A 19091-nucleotide genomic window follows, 5' to 3' on the forward strand; every position below is an offset into this window, starting at 1 on the left:
ACTGGAATTATATGGTTTAGGCTAATGAATTTATACTAGCTGTGTTAATAAAAGGAAAACAATTCTTTAAACTTTTCATATACATGGAAATTTCTTTTAAAGAGGAAGTAGCAGCATATAAAATTAGAAGCATCATTTTTCTCTTGGAGAAGTTCATTCTAATTAAAAAAAATAACAGAGAAGAAAAATATATAAAAAATAGAAGCCATATAGTGTTTTAACTTGTTATAAAAACTATATGTTTTCTGCTGAAGGAGCCAATTCAGTATTTAGTTTTATTCCTTTCCAAAGAATTTGTTACAAAAGTGAAGAGGAATAACATGTTTCCCAAGAACAAGGGATTCTGCGGCATCTTAAAGACTCGCAGATTTTGGTGGCAACAATTCACAGATCTGAGTTCACTTTTTCAGAAACAGTTTTTCCAGATAAGGGGATGAGCCGTCACCTAGTGGCAGAGCACACATCTTGTGTGTAAAATGTTCCCAAGCTCAGATGCAAGCATTTTCAGGTAACAGGTGCGCTCTGTAGGTAGCTCTCTGAGGTCCACTGCCAGCCAGAGTATATAATGCTGTACTAGAAGGTCCAGTGGTTTGACTCAGTATAAGACAGCTTCTTATGTTCAAGGGAGCATTCCTGGGCACAAGAGTATGCACCATTAAATCTAGTGAGACTTACTTCTGATGCAAAGGAGCCGATGGCACATGACTGAAACTCCCCGGCCAACTCATTTGGCAGGATTTTTGCACTAAAAGGCAAGTCATCTGCAACTTGCAACTTACATCCCTGAAGAAACAGAATGACAAAAAAAAGTCTAACCTCTTACATGCTGTAGGCCAGTTTGGTGTAGTGGTTAAGAGCACAGGACTCTAATCTGGAGAGCCGGGTTTGATTCCTCACTCCTTCGCTTGAAGCCAGCTGGGTGACCTTGGGCTAGTCACAGTTCTTGAGCTCTCTCAGCCCCACCCACCTCACAGGGTGTTTTGTTGTGGGGATAATAATAACATACTTTGTAAACTGCTCTGAATGGGCATTAAGTTGTCCTGAAGGGCGGTATATAAATCGAATGTTGTTGTTGTTATTATAACATCTTCTCCAGCAATATCATCAACCTTCTCAGCATACACTCAGCCTGGCTGGGGAATCTTGCTTGTCACAAGAACTTCTGTCCTAGTCCATCCACAAAGAGAATACAGTTGCATCCATATAGGTGATGGTGAGGCTGGTTCCCCAGGCAACGAATATACAACTCAACAAATTTTGAGTGAAAACAGGCCTCAGCATTATTGATTACAGCCATTGGAGCATTGACAAGGCATAGGACAATGGATCTACAGCATCAACCAACCCCTTGCTGCTCGATGAACTCTTCTCTGACATGCCTGCTGGGCATCTCAGGATGGAAGGGGCATGCACCCATCCAGGCAAAGCCCAGGCAGTCTCTGCCACCCAGGGTGAAGCATACACTCAGCCCAGCAGTGGAATCTTGCTATTTCATGAGGACTGGGGGACTTGGAAGCCTTCTTCCATCAGCTGCATCTGAAGGAGCACTGCATCTGAAGGAGCACTTGAAACAGAACACAGACAGCACCTTCTAGGGTTGCCAGTACCCTGCTCCCATCCTCCGCCCCCACCCCCCGCCCCTGCTTACCTGGCCGATGGGGGAGACACGGGCCTCATGGGTGTACTTCTGGGCAGCGCAGTACGCTTCTGTCGGCTCAAAACAGCCCAGAATGGGCCCGAATCAGACTGCTGCAGCATGAGGGAATGCTCCCCCATGTGGCAGCAGCCCTTTCCAGGCTGATTTGACCCAATCTGGGCTCAAAACAACTAGGATCAGGCTGCTTCTGGGCAGGGGGGTGCTCCCTCGTGCGACAGTGGACCATTCCAGACCATTTTGGGCCTGATCCAGGCTGTTTGGGGCCTGATTTGGCCTAATTCGGGCCCCAAACAGCCTGGATCAGGCTGCTTCCAGGCAGGGGAGAGCTTCCCTACCCAGAAGCGGCTGGTTCCAGGCTGATTCAGACCTGATCCGGGCCAAATTTACTCCTAGGGTGGCCACAGCCTGCTCTCAGTGCAGCCATGGCCTGCGCGATGATGTCACTTCCTAGAAGTGATGTCATTGTGCAGATCTGGGTGTGTGTGAAGGAGACACCCAAAAGGTAGGTGCCAAGGCCCCCACCTCCCACCAGGAGTACAGGGGGACCTGGCAACCCTAGCACCTTCATAACTTAACAATTCACATTCTACTGCTGAACAGCTGTCCTCTGTCCAACCTGCTAATGAACAATACACTGACCAGACCACCAATTGCCATCCACCTAACAAGAAAAAGGGATTCTATATGGACTCCCCTACTCCACTCCTATGGTCTCAGCCCTGCATTGGATCTCTGCATCTAATACGTTCACCACTGAGCCCTAGCTGATGTGACATCATAGCTTACAATGCAATCTGGGCTATGCCAAAAGAAATGCAAACAAGTTTCAGATATACGTCCCTGGTGAGAAGAAGTGCAAACAAGCCTCAGATATAGGGCCTTGGCTAAGGGGGTTGGAAATTTTTTTACTAAAAATCAGTAGCAATTTCAGCTTTTAAAAATGAAAAAAATGCTGCCATTAACCTGTTTTTTTTTAAAATAGCACTGTTGGATGACGAGCATTGGAATCATTAGGAGCTGTCTGGGACCCAAATAAATAGATTCACATGGTAAATCACTGAGACTTTCTGTTAATCTGGCTGAGTCTGGAACTCCTTAAGGGCCCCCATTGACTGTAGCACTATGCATACTAAACATAAACAAACAAGACAGCCAAATGCAGACACTCTGCAAATTATCTGCTGTTGGAAAACGCAACTTCATAGAAGGTTTGCAGTGTGATCCTATGCATGTTAATTCAAAGGCCCATTGTGTTTTCCCGAGATTATTCTCAAGAAATGCATGAGATTGCATACTTCCCTGGGAATCAGCTCAGCACCATTCAATTTATGGAGCTTGCTTCTGGCTAAACATGCATAGGATTATGCTATCGGGAGAAGAGGTAGGGAAAGATGGAACCTAAATTAATAAAAATCTCTGCAACACACCTAGATTTTAATTGATAGTTCATTAGGCCACATTCAGGATTTATAGCGGCATGCTCTGAAAGTCCCTTGACAACATTTTAGATACCCTCTCTTGGCAGTAACCCAAGCAGCATACAGAACTATAAGGTGGGTTGTAATTGTGAAGGGAATAATGGATGGGTACAGGCAGGGCTCTTTTTCTGGGAAAAGAGGTGGTGGAACTCAGTGGGTTGCCCTTGGAGAAAATGGTCACATGGCTGGTGGCCCCACCCCTGATCTCCAGACAGAGGGGGGGTTTAGATTGCCCTTCGCGCCGCTTAGTGGTGTGGAGAGCAATCTAAACTCCCCTCTGTCTGGAGATCTGGGGGCGGGACCACCAGCCATGTGACTATTTTCAAGAGGTGCCAGAACTCTGTTCCACTGCGTTCCAGCTGAAAAAAAAGCCCTGGGTACAGGCAAGAATCTGTGCTGTAATCTCCTTTTTTCCATGCATGTCTTTCTTTATACAATGTGAAGTTTCTAGTAAATTCACTTGGGGAGGTGGGATGTCCGAAAATACAATGTATTTCTGTGCATGTGCGGAGGTGGTATTTCCGCTGCAGGCTGTTATTCAAACTGTTCATATATAGGCCAAACAGTTCATCATCACCATAAAAAAATCCCTAAAATATTTAGCTCCTCTGATCGCAAAATGTGATCACGACGCAAATTGAATTGGCAGGGGTTCAACCATGTCTAAAGAGAACCAATGGAGAACAACCAAGGAAACAGAGGGCATGTGGATGGTCAAGAAGTACCCAGCAGTTTAGAGTAGGCTTGCTATTCCCCCACTGGGGGCAGGAGATCCCCTGCTCCCACCTCCTCCCCCCCATGCCCACTTACCTGGCTAGCAGGGGGGCACCCCCAAGGGTGCCCCTCAGGTGGCGCAGCACACCCCTGCAACCCACCGCAGTGCGCCCCACCATGGGCCCGTTTCAGGCTGAATTGGGCCTGCGGGGGGGGGAAGGCCCACAACTGGCCTGTTTGGGGCTGAATTGGGCCCATGGGGGGGCAATTCAGCCCTTTGGCAAGCACAGGAATGCTTCCGGGCTGCCCTTTGATCCATGTGATGATGTCACTTCCGGGAAGTGATGTCATCACACGCGCCGGGAGCACACGCGTGAAACAAGATTCGGAAGCCGGTGAGGGGTAAGTGCCAGGCTCCAAGTCTCCCACTGGAGGATTCAAGGGACCTGACAATCCTAGTTTAGAGGCAAAAGGTAGAAGGGAAACTGTGGAATACTTGGAGAGGAAAGATGGATTTTACTAATGTTTTGTTGATTTGGTGGTCTTTGTTGACATAAATTTTTGCCTATGGGTCATATTCTGTATTTTATTCCTTACAGTGTTGTTTTTAATATTTTAATAGATTTTTGTTAGTTATTGCGGAGTTCAAAAATTGGGGTACTACTAAACTTACATCATTTATTTACCCCACTTTTACCCGCAGTGGATACTCAAAGCTGCTAATGTCATTCTCGCCTTCACTTTATCTTGACAACTATCCTGTGAGGTAGGCTAGGCAAAGAATGTATATCTTGCCCAAGGTTAGCTTCCATGGCAGTGCAGGGATCTCTCAGATGCTAGACAGACACTCTAACCAGCACGGTATTGTGATTAGAGTGTTTGTCTAGGATCTTGGAGACCCAGGTTCGGATCCCCACTCTGCCATGAAAGCTCGCTGGGTGACTTTGGACCAGTCACACCCTCTTAGCCTAACCTACCTCACAGGGTGGTTGTGAGGATAAAATGGAGGAGAGGACAACTATGTGAACCACTTTGGGTCCCCATAAAAGTGGAGAAAGGTGGGGAATAAATAAATAAACAACACTAATAAAAATAAAATGAATGGATTTTGCAATAAAATGGGCACAGAGTTGAGGAAAGCTGAACCTTCCCATGTCCTGTCTCCCCCACTCCCCATTGCTGGAGGTATTTTCTCCACAGTTACCAGAAATACTCCAAGATGGGGAATATCTGAAGAGGTGGACTACGGAAAGGCAAGGCAGAGGAAGTGGAGACTCCTGCTTCTGTCACTCACGTGACCTCTGCTGTAAATATTATTACTTTGTCTCCTGCTTTGCTAATAAGTTTGGCATGCGCACAAATAAACACACATGGTTCCCTGTTATGCCAAATTCGGCCTTTACTTTTACCGAAAAACGTATTCAGGATGGGAACTTCAGTCCCCTAAACAAGTTTCAGTGTTTTGCTGATCATGGTAATACTTTTTGATGTATGTGAATGGGAGACTCATTTCAAAAATGTGCCAAAAGCTTTAATTATTTACATATATTTCATTTTAATATGTGCTCCTTCAGTCTTAATGTCGAGTTTACAGACATTATGGAATGAAAAAAGCTCCCCCAGAGCATGTTCTGACAATTGACGCACATTTTATTGCAACCATTTGAAAGCACCTTAATCACAGGAGCTTCAAAACATAACCTTTCATTTGAAATGTGCACAAAATTAAAGGCTCCAGAGGGCACAGATCTGAATCAGGCTGGAGGCTACGTGATGCTTCTAGCCTGTAAGAATAATGGGACCGGGGCCAAGTATGCTTGGGCTTTCAGTAGCACCACCCTAAGTAGTTAAAGCTTTCCAAGCCGTTTGACTTCAGTAGACTTAAAGAGATGTTTAAGTCAGAGTGAGATGCCGCTGTATATCCTCTAAATTTTGCAGTTCATTGTTCTCTTGATTATTAGGGTACCTCTGCTTCTCCATAAGAAGTTATTTCTGGTTGTTTTCTATTGCAATAAATAGTAGTGGGTCCCTTTTTATTTTTTATGCTTTCTTTGACCTGTTCTTTTAATGTTATTCTTCTCACTGTACATAGTCACCATCTGATTTGTGTATGTTTAATTATGATACTTAACAATTCTTTCAGCTCTCTGCCAGAGAATCTAGTTTTTGAGAGAGGAGGATGCTTACATGTTCACAGGCATGTAAGGTTGGCAGCTCTGGCTTTGAAAGGTCATGGAGATTTGGAGATGACGCTTGGGGAGGATGGAGTTTGGACAGGGAGTTCAACTAGGATGTGGTACTGTGGAGTCTGCTTTTTGCTGCTGCCATTTTCTTAGGCGCGAGGGTGTGGGGGGGGGGACAACTGATCACTGTAGTTTAGAAATCAGTTGTAATTTCAGAACTCCAAGCCCCGTCTGGTGTTTGGCTACCTGGTGTTCACGCACGCGCATGCATGCATGCGCACACACGTTGTGTTGGTAAGTATTGTATATTGAGATTAACAGCTCTTTATTATAATAAACATATTTATTGAAGATTGGAAGCAGACAGACTGAAGACTCGTGCTCAACAGTAACCAATTTATACTTGAAGAAACCACTCCCACTTTTACAACAACCAATACAATGTAAGCAGCTAGAATCCTTCGTTTGCATGAACTATATACATGTATCTACTTTTGAGGACAGCGATTGGACTACAAAGCGACAGTTGTGATTGGCTGTGCCGGCACCCAAACACCAATAGCTTTGTAGGCCTCAGGAGCCTTCATTCTACTCAAGCAATACATAACAGTAAGGGCTACCAGCATATCAAGCACACAATCTCCTTGTTATGGGTTCTTTGTTTCCCTATGATGGCTCCTCTTTTATTGAGGTGTACCCTGGGATGAGCATAAGTATTGTCATCTTACTGATCTCAAATAGTTGCTGTAGAGGACTATAGATAACTAAATTTAAACAGTCATTTAAGTGGTACGTAAAATAGCATTTACAGTTTTAATTAAATTATTAATGTATTAGATTTATGTCCCACTTTTAGCCATGTCCCCAAATTGGCTTACTTTTTAAAATACAGTTTAACATTTCCTTCCTCTTCCTTCCCCTAGTTGCCAATGGATTGTCTCCCATTGGTAAAGAATCAAGTTCAGTTTAACCCTTCAGGTTAATATGCTATCATATTAATTATATAATAAAATAAAGGCTTGTCTGGCAAAACATTTTAATTCTTTACATTCCAGAAAAAAAATTCAAAGAGCTTTAAATAGTTGTTAATCTTACAATACTTAAGGATATGCAAGTCATATTGAAATATCATTTGGATCAATATATCACAGTACTGGATCATTGTAGATGTAAAACATTATTACATCATTTGTACTGACTGGCCCTCTATTCATATAAATACAAAACAGAAGCCCTTATTCGTTCTTAGGCTCAAAATAGGTCTGAAGTGAACTTGGCAGTTTATTTCTTTTTCTGGGTATGGATATTTGAATATCTTTTCCTGAGCTGCAATTTAATTCAAAACATACAAAACAGAAAAAGATTCTGGACTGAATGAAAGAACAAAATGGGGCTGTATTTGCATTTGGCAGACTACTCTCTGCAGATTGGAGTTATAAATAATCTCTAGAGGAAGAGGCGAAAAAAGTTGACTTTTAAATTACTACTATAGTATTATTGTGTTAGTATATGAATTTTTGCTGTAGTTTAGAATCTCACCATTGCCACTGTGACTACCATCAGTTGTCATACTGTACCCATGCTTTGTTGAAACTGGTTAATGTAACAAACTAGTTAATCTACCAGGCATAAATAATTAAGCTCCAGTTTTTCTGTTTCTCACTTCTTCACCAACTTTCAGCAAAGAAGACATGTTCTTTATGCTATTGTTTCTGTGTCCAGGCTATTAGAAGATCTGGGTTACCCAGAAAAATGTGTTCAGTGACTCTAAGCATCACAATGAACCACAATCAGTGCAAATCAGTTACACATTCTAATTTGAAACCACTGCTTGTTGACAAGTAACAAGTATCTGAATTGGTGATGATGATGAATCTCAACAAGACAGAGTTGATGCTGATCAAGAAGGTTTATGTTCTAGAGACGTTAGATCCACTTGTAATGAGTGGATGGATATTGCAGAGCAGGTTAACAGCTTTGGAATGCTCAGAGTCCCAGCCTCGCTGTTAAAAAAGCAGGCTGGTTTGGTGAACAAGAGTGCCTTCTCTCAGCTGCAATTACTTTGCCCACTCTCTCCTTTCTTACACTCAGCTGATCTGGCCATGCTGATCCATCTGTTTGTAATCTTACAATTGGACTACTGAAATGTGCCCTATGTTGGGCTGCCCTTGAACACAGCCTAGAAGTTGCAGCTAGTTCAGAATTAGAGAAGGGCACAAAATGGGAAAAAATGAAATGAGAGTTGCGCGTTTTGTTGCATTCAACAAATCACAAAACACAAACTTCCATGAAATTGTCCCATTTGGGACTAGATTGTCTGTATGGCCCCTTCCAACTCTATGATTCATTTCATGATACGATTCATTAGTTTCATGATTTGTCAGAACCCGGGGCACTTCAATGGCCCCCTTCATACTCAGAGATGCCAAACTCACAGGGAGACTTCAGTGGGTTTTCATCCATTCACCCTCCTAGTTTGTCCAAGATTGCAAAATGTTGACCGGAACCCACAAAGCTGGGCCCCAGAGCCAGGCAGTGGCCCTGGGACTGGGCTTGGGATGAGGGCCCCAAAATCACCACACAGACACCTGCCCAGGCAGGAGAGGTGCACAAAATAAAACCGAAGGAAACAATAAGAGTGTGAGCCCTCAAAAGAGCAGAGAAAGAATTGAGAAGAAACAAAGACAAGGAAAAAAAAATAAGGGAGGCCCCAGTCAAGCTAGACCCCAGAGCCAGGCAAAGGCCTGAGACTAGGATGGGGTGGAGGAAAAAAGTCACCCTCACCCAAAGACCTTCCCAACAAGGACAAATGAGGAAAATAATGAAGAGGCTTTTCAGTCTCTTTTGAAGCAGCAGCAAATCCAACCAAAAGCTCCCAAATCAACTCTCACTCACTCCAAATCCCTGTCTGGGTTTGGAACTAAATAAGCCTGGTCTACTGGAACTAAATAAGCATAAGGCAGAGAGAGGTGCTTTATATAACAAACGCTCACATAGAGCAGAACAGGAGGTCTGTGGCTGGCAGACAGGCCTGCCTAACAGGGTTTGGAGGGATGAGATTGGTGTTCCCATGGCTACAGAAGGCCCATCTCCTTAGTTACCTAGAGGATTAACCGCTCTGCTCCTCTCTGTATAGGACATAATGGAAGCTCTCCAGTTGGCAAGGAGAGCAGCTTATCAAGGGTATGTGGGCTAAGATTGGGGTATCCAATGGCAACAAAAGGTCTGCAGACATTCTGGATATATGTTGCCTAGGGAATCAATGGATTGGTGCCAGCCTGCCTGGCATTATGAATCGGGCCAAAAAGTCGTGCTTTTCATGAAAACCGTGGCCCCATAAAACGTGATTTTGCGGGGAAAAAATCGTTACAAAATTTGATTCGTATTTTGATCCATGCCCATGTCTGTTCAGAATGCATCACTCCTAATAGTCAGGAGCTAGCTAATGGGAATATATCTTGCCCATCTTAAAACAGTTTCATTGGCTGCCGGTTTGTTTCTGAGTCTGGTTCAAGCTGCTGGTTATGACCTTTAAAGCACTTGATGGCTTAGGACCTATGTACTAGAAGGGCTGTCTCTTCCCATGTCTCCCCATGCACCAGCTGCAGTCCTCAGTCTGCCACCCACTGTCTGTTCTCACCCACTGTCTGTTCTCCTGCTTAAAGTGGCCCACTTGGCTCAGTCAGAGCCTGTTCCATTTCCATTGTAGCTCCTGCTTCATGGAACAGGCTCCACGAGGAGGAGAGGGAAGCACTTGTCTTTCAGAATTTTCAGAAGGCACTGCAAAGCCATTTTATTTTCCAGGACTTTTAATGGAATATAAACTATAGATATCTTTTGCGGTGTGCATGTGTTTTGTACCATCAAATTGCTTCTGACTAGGCTTGTCAGGTGCCTGCCAATGATGGGCAAAATCCTGGCAGTTTTTCCCTCTGCTCCGCCAACTGCCAGCCACCAGTGATCACCCACTACTGGCAGGCAAATGAGTGATACACATGTTCCTACTGGGCTGCGATGACATCACCGCTGGAAGTAACATCATCATGCTGGCTGCCGGAGTGCTCGTGTACTTTTGCAGGGCTGGTTTTGGCCCCAAACAGGCTGATTTTTAAAGATTTGGCCCTGCACAAAGCATGAGAGCACCCCTGTGGTCAGCACAATGACATCACTTACGGAAGGGCTTTGTATGTGATAGCCAAGACCTGAGCCTGGTAACTGATGGGTAGCCAATGGAGTGACTACAGAATGGGAGTAATAGGGATGCTATGCCTAGCACCTGTTAAAAGTTGGGCTGTGGTGTTCTGTACCAAGTGGAGTCCCTGAATTGACTTTGAGGGGACCTATATAGAGTGTAGTCTAGTCTCAGTGAAAGTTGATGGTTGATATGAATGATCTTTTCAGTTGCTTATGATCTTTGATGGTTAGGGTTGCCAGGTCCCCTTACCCACTCAGTGGGAGGGGGGATCCAGTGCTTACCTTCCTGGTGCTCCCAGTATGCTCCTCATGCGCATGCTCGTGCGCTAATGTGATGATGTCACTTCCAGGAAGTGACATCATCATGCAAGTCTGGGGAGCTCGCATGTACTTCCCAGTGGGCCCTGTGGGGCCCGGATTGGCCCTCTGCGAAGTGCAGAAGTGCTCTCAGGGTGGTGAGATGATGTCAGTGACTTTGTTGTGCCCAGGAAGCCTGTTCCCCACCTTTCCTCCCACCAGCCAGGTAAACTGTGGCATGGAGTGAAAGGCAGGAGTAGAGGATCCCTCTCTCCCACAGAAGAATGAGATTCCTAGTGATGGCTGTTTCACATGTACATGACTAACTTGATGCTGCAGCTTAGAGTCATGTCCATATGTAAATTCACCATTAGCTGTTAATTTCCAAGGGAACGCTGTAGCTGTTCAGCATCTGAATTCTGAAGGTAACCTGGCACTTTCATAAACAACAACATTCGATTTATATACTGCCCTTCAGGATGACTTAAACCCATTCAGAGTGGTTTACAAAGTTTGTTATTATTATCCCCACAACAACAATCACCCTGTGAGGTAGGAGGGGCTGAAAGAGGTCCTAGAAGCTGTGAGTGACCCAAGGTCACCCAGCTGGCTTCAAGTGGAGGAGTGGGGAATCAAACCCGGTTCTCCAGATTAGAGTCCCACACTCTTAACCACTACACCAAACTGGCTGTCTCTGTGGTCACCTGATGCCAGAGACATAGTAGCATTTTAAATATATATTGATTAAATTAACAATAGTATAATCTTTCTAATAGCTCCAATCTTGTGATTTTGTGTACTAGCAGTAATACATGAAGGAAATTAATATTCAAGTAATTGCCTGCTACAAAGAAATAAGCCTATAGTCTCCATAGTTACATAGCGAGCGACAGTTTCTTCAGCTTTGAAGAAAATATTAAATGTAATTCGGTGAAAGGATATAATGTATTAGGCTCATTTCCACTGGTAGAGGGAACAAGGGTTTGAACTTCACAGAGCATTGTCTGAAGCAATAATGAAAAAGTTGCATCTTCAGTTTAAACCAAAACAAGCACTGGGGCCTTGACGTCCCAAGGAATGCCATACACATTGTATAATCCAGAGACTTCTTTATCAGTAAACAGTCTGTATCCTGATTAAAATGTCCCCATTTCCCAAAACACATCCAAGCGTTTCATTCCTTAGAACTGTTAGCCTGCAGACGAGCTCATCCTATTTTTTTTTACCATTAGACACAGCTTGGACTTAATCAGCACAGCAACTATGAACAATGTGTGTGCATGCTGTTATCTTAATTCGGGTTTCCACTTGAAAAAGTAAACAGTACTTCTCTGAGCAGCTGTCCTTGTGGTCCAGTGAGGATGGAGTCAGTGCCTGGACTTTAGGGCTTCCAGTCAGAGATCTACAATTCCTGAAAGGAACACAGTCATTATTTTCAGAAGTTTTACAGGAATCAGCTTTTGTCTCAAAAAATAACAGTAAAAATTTGTGATTCCAACTGTTGCGAGGGGGAGTATTCAGTACTGATGTTGACTTTTATGTCTGTCGGCATCTTCCTTCCCACACAGTTCCTGCATCCTGCCCAGCAGATAGTGCCACAGGAAACGTTTAGTTGTAGTTGTTGTTTAACTTTATTTGGTAAATGGCTTTACGACATAGTAATTATTCAAGATGTCATCTTAGGCCTGTTTTATTTTAGTAATCTATAACTTCCAGTGAGGTTTCAGAATGATGAACATTTAAATTCTGCACTCTGCTTGGTTTAGATCACCTCTGTATTCTCTGGCAGAGTTCATCTGTGCTGTGCCCTTGCTGCAGACACTTGAGTGGTGCATCTTCAGGTTATCTTGCCCACTCCAAGAACTAAGTGATTTCATTTACTGAAGCAGATGCTGTATTTGCATGGTCATTAACAGTGCAGTCCTAAGCAGAGTTGCACCCTTCTAAGTCCATTGACTTCAGTGGGTTTAGAAAAGTGTAACTAGGGTTGCCAGCTCCAAGTTGGGAAATTCTTGGAGATTTGGGAGGTGAATCCTGGAGAAGACAGGGTTTGGGGAGGGAAAGGACTTCAGCATGGTATAAATCCATAGTGTTCACCCTCCAAAGCAGCCATTTTCTCCAGGTGAACTGATCTCTGTGGCCTGGAGATCAGTTGTAATTCCAGGAGGTCTCCAGCCACCACCTGGAGGCTGACAACCCTAGGTGTAACACTGCTTTGGATTGCACTGTAAATTGGCTGACTTGTGGACAAAATCACCTCTTTACACCTACACAGTGGGATGTACATGCTCTGTTTGTGAGAAAGAGCCAACGCCTGTTCACTTTTACAAATGAAATGGGAGACCAGTTTCTGGATGAATGCAGGCTGTAAAATCATATGTTGAGTTGTACGTGTATTGAACATAACATGAAAAATACTGAACACATGTAGAAAGGAAAATCAAGTGTATGTAAATTCACTGCAACTCATGAACAAGTATTGGTAGCATAACTTGCATATTAAGGAAAATAGGAAAATAGCTCCAAGTTGGGAAATTCTTGGAGTTGGGAAAGTATTGGTAGCAAAACTTGCATATTAAGGAAAATAGGAAATGAAGGCCAGAAGTGAAAGAAATCAGTTGGGCTTAGAGTAGAGTAACTCCGCTCAGAACTGCCTTTGTGGTATCAGACTCTGAGCAGCTATTCATTTGCACCACCACTGTACCTCCTACACCTGAGTTTTGACCATATTTCTTTTTTGACCATATTTCTTTCTTTTTCAAAAACACGTGCAGAAATACACACATGCTGTAGCCACCTTGTGCACTTGATACAAGAAAGATGTATATATAAATGTCTAAATTAAAAACTGCAGCCTTCAGGGTGGGGATCTTTGCCTCTACCGCCTGTCCTCCAGTGTGTCCTACAACATCCTGTCTGCTGCCAGAAGGTACAAGCAACATGCTTGCAGAAATCTCTTCCTTGCAAAGGAGGCATCTATTGGAAGGAGGGGGCAGCATGGCATAGTCTGCCTACCCCAGTCTGGTACCTATCTTCCACAAAACATACTATTTGCTTTTGTCTCTTGCAGGCATGCTGCCTGCTATTCATGGGGCAGGAGTAGGACATAAATTGTCCTTTGATCCCTCTCCAGTCTACAGCACTTGTCACCAGAGAGTGCAAACAATACATTTGTCCCTGGTAGGCAGGTGCAGCATCAAAGCAGAGGAAGGAGCACCAAGAAAACAGGGCCTATTGCTTGTATAAAATCAAGAAGTCCTCTCCAAGCTACCAATGATAACTGGTAGAAAGTGGAAATGCTAAGCACATAAGCCCTATCGGAAAAATCCTATTCACTGGGAATATGAGCACCTTGGTATGAAGATACCCCTTCCTGTTTGATTAACTACTTAGCCACTCTCTCCTTGTGTTAACATTAAAAAGCAGGCAGTGAGGCGCCAGAATAATGAAGATTCCCCACTGTGACTAAATTTCGTAATCAGTTTCTGTGTATAAAAAGAAATTTGGTTTGGATGTTCATTAGTCAGTATCCCTGTGTACATCCCCTATCTCTTGGTGCAAAATAGGTTTACATTTTTGGTTCATTTTAGTTTTAAGGTATTCTTCTACCTTTTCTTTATTATTCTTACTGAACATGTTTGTTTTCTATATTTTGTTTGTTTCCACTAGTTTCAATGGGAAACACATTTCTGGCCTCAGGTGGATAGCCATGTTGATCTGCAATCAAAGATCATGATCCAGGTTCAATAGCACCTTAAAGATCAACTAGATTTCCAAGGCATGAGCTTTTGCGAGTCAAATCTCCCTTAGTCAGATATGAGTCTGAAGGGAGCTTTGACTATCGAAAGTTCATACCTTGGAAATCTAGTTGGTCTTTAAGGTGCTATTGGACCCGCACATTTGTGGCTGTAACTTCTTTACCCCATTCAGTTATGAAAAATTCTCACATACCACCCTCACCCCCCAGCCCAAAGAATTCTCCCTGTCAAATGTCATGCAAACAAGTTAAAGCATCTCTGTTTTAATAGGCATTTAAAATAGTCTCTTGCCCTGACTTAATGCACATCCTCTGTACTTCACTGCTTCTAAAATGTTCCTCTCACAGTCCAAAGATGATCCATGTTTTTGAAGAGAAAACTCTCAAAGATCTTTTATGAATCATAGCAATGCTCATGTGAGTGGTACGGATTCAATAGGAGTATGGATATCCAAGTAATATGGATACAGAGTAAAAGTATCCAGTAGGAGTATGAGTATCCAAGTAATGGTATACAGAGATGGTATTGTAACCATCTATACGGTAGGCATTATAATTATGTCTGTGACATATATAGGAAATACCAGTGAACTTTTAGATTGATTTGTTACTTATTTGTACTAGGCTTTCAAAACACAAAGTGCTCTGAGGCTTAGAATTGCTTTTCTTTAGTTTAACTCTGTCTCCAAATTTCCATTTCTACTGTGCATACTGAAAACAATCTCTCGACTGTGTGAAAATATAAATGCCTGAAACAGTAGACTCACTCTGATAAAGGGGAAAGTAGACTCCGTTGTGTTCAGGAATTTTCACTGTAGTCTTGATAATGGATTGATCCCAGATAAAATGCTTATGGGTACTTCCTGTATTGTTAATGTGTAAGCCTTTAGACAAGAACCTTTGCTGTACATCTTGTCACTGAATGACAAAAAGATCATAGTAAAATACTCTGAAATACATATACATTTTGAAATTATATTAATTTATATACTGCCCTTCAGGACAATTTAATGCCCACTCAGAGCGGTTTACAAAGTATGTCATGATTATCCCCACAACAAAACACTCTGTGAGGTAGGTGGGGCTGGGAGAGCTCCAGAGAGCTGTGACTAGCCCAAGGTCACCCAGCTGGCTTCAAGTGTAGGACTGGGGAATCAAACCCGGCTCTCCAGATTAGAGTTCCATGGTCTTAACCACTACACCAAACTGGGTTAGGTTTGAATTAGAGCTCATCGTTATTTAGGGCTCATACGGAGGAGACAAAGATCACAGATCTTCGTCCATCCATATTAGGCAAATTGCAGGTTCATGCAACCTACCAAACTTACATTCACATGAGCATACACACACTGGCTTTGAGATTTCACCCATATGCCTATCTGCCGTCTTAACGGCTAGAGAAACCTGCTGTTTTAAATGAAAGCTGGGATTCTCAAGATGCTTTCTGTTATAACACCAATTCCCACACATGTAAACTACAGTTGTGGAAATATGGAATACATAAAAGTGACACCTAAATCAGATATGAGGTGTATGTGGAATCGGCCTGAAGAGAAGAGAGTACATCAACAAAATCAATTTCTTTGCTTAATTGATTTTTACAGCAATATCATTTTTCCTTGTAATAGGCATTCTTCAAAACTGCTGTGAAGCATACAATATCGGGCTCCAAGGAGCAAAAGTATTCTCTGGCCCCTCAAGTGAGCAGTTTGGGTATATAGTTCAACAGCTTTTAAACCAAGAAGGCAAATGGTAAGCATTTTTTATTCTTCATTCACAGTGCAGAGGGAAAACCTCAAGCCTTGTAGATGTGTTCTTTTAATGTGGCCCATATTTCAAGTGCTTCATCTCAAGGCCTGTTCAAATAATGAAGAACTCAATAATAAAAAAATAGCATCTGGAACTGAACATTGCAAAGTTGATTCAAAGTTAATTGCATGCTGCACCCATTTCTTAGCTATGTCATAATTAATTTTTTTTACTGATAACTCATGTTGGACTTTGATCTACTCCCACCCACTGTCTGCTCTGTGTTTGTCATTGTGTTTTTGCACAGTTTAACACCCTTTCAATTCAGGCTTATGAGCAAGAACATTCATCGGCAGGATGTTTAGAAAGCTGAGTAATAATTCTCCGAAGGAGTATTTCAGTTTCATCACTACAGTATTGTCAAGGCAGGGTAGAAAGTTTATAGAACAGCATAATTAGAAGCAACACCTAGATGGTGGAAGATGATAGTGAATTCATTTGAAAAACTCATACACAGAAGAGTTTGTTTTAAAATGGAGGATTCCTTCTGGGATTCAGCTGGCCTACAGTATTGAGATGGGTCCTTCCATCTTAAATTAATAACAACAACAACAACAACAACAACAACAACAACATTCCATTTATATACCGCCCTTCAGGACAACTTAATTCCCACTCAGCGGTTTACAAAGTGTTATTATTACCCCACAACAAAACACCCTGTGAGGTGGGTGGGGCTGAGAGAGCTCCAGAGAACTGTGACTCACCCAAGGTCACCCAGCTGGCTTCAAGTGGAGGAGTGGGGAATCAAACCCGGCTCTCCAGATTAGAGTCCCATGCTCTTAACCACTACACCAAACCACTACACCATAAAAAATTCATGGCTGAGTGCCTATCAGGAAGGCAATGATAGGGCCTCGGCAGACAAGGGAAAGGCTTCTGTATATTTGAGGGATTTCTTAGATGTACAAAAATACTTAGAAAGTTAAAAAGGAACTACCCCAACCAATATCCTAAGGACTGAGCTCATTTTGCCCTATGATTCCTCCAGGTCCCTGGACTTGTATTTTTGGATGCTGTTTCCTCAAATTTTATATGTAACCAATTCCTCCTCCTCCTCCTTTTGTATTTATGTATCCTGTTCTTATTTTCTGTGTTGTCAAGGGGCAATGGTTCTTTGCAAGACGAAGAAGAATTGAACACTCTTTTGAGAAAAAAATAGATTTATTTAACTCATCTAGAGACATTGAAAGAAAAGAAATTATATCCACAGAAAAGTCACTGCAGGAGAATAATGCGAGTTCAAATGTCCCCTCACATGCTGGGGATCCCTGAAGAATGGCAGCGGACGAGGCTCCCTCTGACAAAATGCACAGCGCTGTGCTTCAGCTTCAGGGCTGAGATTCAACAGCTGGGGCAGCCTCATGGGACCTATATAGGTTTTAGGATACTTGGTTTCACCTGTGTGTGTGCTACATCCAAAGGCCAGGTTATGAGCAGTGATTTTCTAATATAAACAGTGCTATTATCCTCTCTAAAATCTTCATACCAGGTGCATAAGTTCAGGTGCACAAGTTTACTGTGAAAACAAACTTTCTCCAAGTGCAATAACAGAGAAAAACATCTCTAAGGCAGTACAGTCAGCTCTGGGTTACAAGGCAGGCTAAGAACAAGATGGAGAAGTGGTGGCACACCACTAACTCTTCAGGTTTACAAACATCTTCTGCAAGTTTCATTACAATGTGTCAGAAACAAGAATCTTATCTCAGGCTGTATATAAAGAGATGGGTGCAGACAATGGTGTAGGTAGTACTAAGAGATATCTAATGACAGCAAATGCCAGGCACACGCGTAGTGTTGAGTGAAGTGCAAACTAGCAGTGAAATACAGTAATTGGGGCAGTGGTGGAAAAGTAGACATTACTAGCAGCACAATAAGGCCTCTTGCTCCATCCCTCCAGCATTCCCATATGGCCAGGAAAGCAAAGCTGCCTCCTCCTCCTTCAGGGAGGCAAATTGCAGCCCCCAGCCAAAGCGTCTGTTGCCGCTGGCTGTGAGTGCCATATTCTGCAAGTATGTTGCTTATACCTTCTGGCAGCAAACAGGATGTTGTATAACACACTGGGGGACAGGAGGTAGAGGCAAAGATCCCCATCCTGAAGGCTGCAGTTTTTTAATTTAGACATTTATATGTACATTGTCAATCCCAAATTCAAAGCTCCTTCCCCCGCCCCCAACAACAAAATTGTTATATTTTATAAGAGAGGTGAACTGTTAGTTGTGGCTATTTTCACTCTGGGTGTCTGTGTGAATGATGTGCTGCAGCTATATCCCTTACCTGTAAGCTATCATTACAGGATAACTCCAGTGCAGGCAGACATTTAATTGCATAACTTCAGTGACAAAGTTAGAATAAGAATACTTTGGAATTGCCATGATCTATTTGGGATATTTTCCCTGTAGGGAAGCCGTTTTTTAAATAAATGCTGGATATTGCTTATCTAGACCAGTTTGGTGTAGTGGCTAGAGTGACAGACTAGGATCTAGAAGTCTAAGGTTTGAAACTCCACTCTGCCATGGAAGCTTGCTTGCTGACCTTGGGCCAGTCACATACACTCAGCCAAACCTACTTCACAGGGTTGTTGTGGGGATAAGGAGAGGAGAATTATTTGAGACACCTTGGGCTCCTATTGGGGAGAAAGGTGGAGTATAAATGAAGTAAATAAATAATAAAAATTAGGTAAATGTAAATAATATGTTGAAGTTACTTTTAAAATATCTAAATAATTATCTTGCAACCTGGCTATCTAGAACCTGTGCTCATCCGTTCTTAGTGGCTGCGTATAGAACCGAAGTAGGAAAGAGAAGGCTATTAATAGCATATTTATATGTTGGTTATTTTCTACTCTGCTTTTTACCCAAAATTGTTTCCCCCCAAATTGTTTCCCCAAGTAGCTTATGTTACATGTTAGGAATACATGGTGAGTGGAAAGCGGCGAGATGCGTTCCCTTGGCTAAACTGCTGTAGCATAGTGGTTAAGTGGTTGGATTGTGAATCAGCAC

General features: G+C 42.8%; 1 protein-coding gene across 1 annotated transcript in view; it reads left to right on the forward strand.

Moving 5' to 3' along the window:
- The window catches only part of ITGA2 (integrin subunit alpha 2), a 101874-nt gene that overhangs the window by 12345 nt on the left and 70438 nt on the right, over window positions 1-19091 (forward strand). The window contains exon 2 of the mRNA XM_054986762.1: window positions 15909-16032. Within this exon, the coding sequence (XP_054842737.1) occupies window positions 15909-16032 (124 nt within the window). The remainder of the gene's footprint in view (window positions 1-15908; window positions 16033-19091) is intronic.

The sequence above is a fragment of the Eublepharis macularius genome, chromosome 8, assembly GCF_028583425.1.
Source record: "Eublepharis macularius isolate TG4126 chromosome 8, MPM_Emac_v1.0, whole genome shotgun sequence".
In the NCBI taxonomy this organism is placed as follows: domain Eukaryota; kingdom Metazoa; phylum Chordata; class Lepidosauria; order Squamata; family Eublepharidae; genus Eublepharis; species Eublepharis macularius.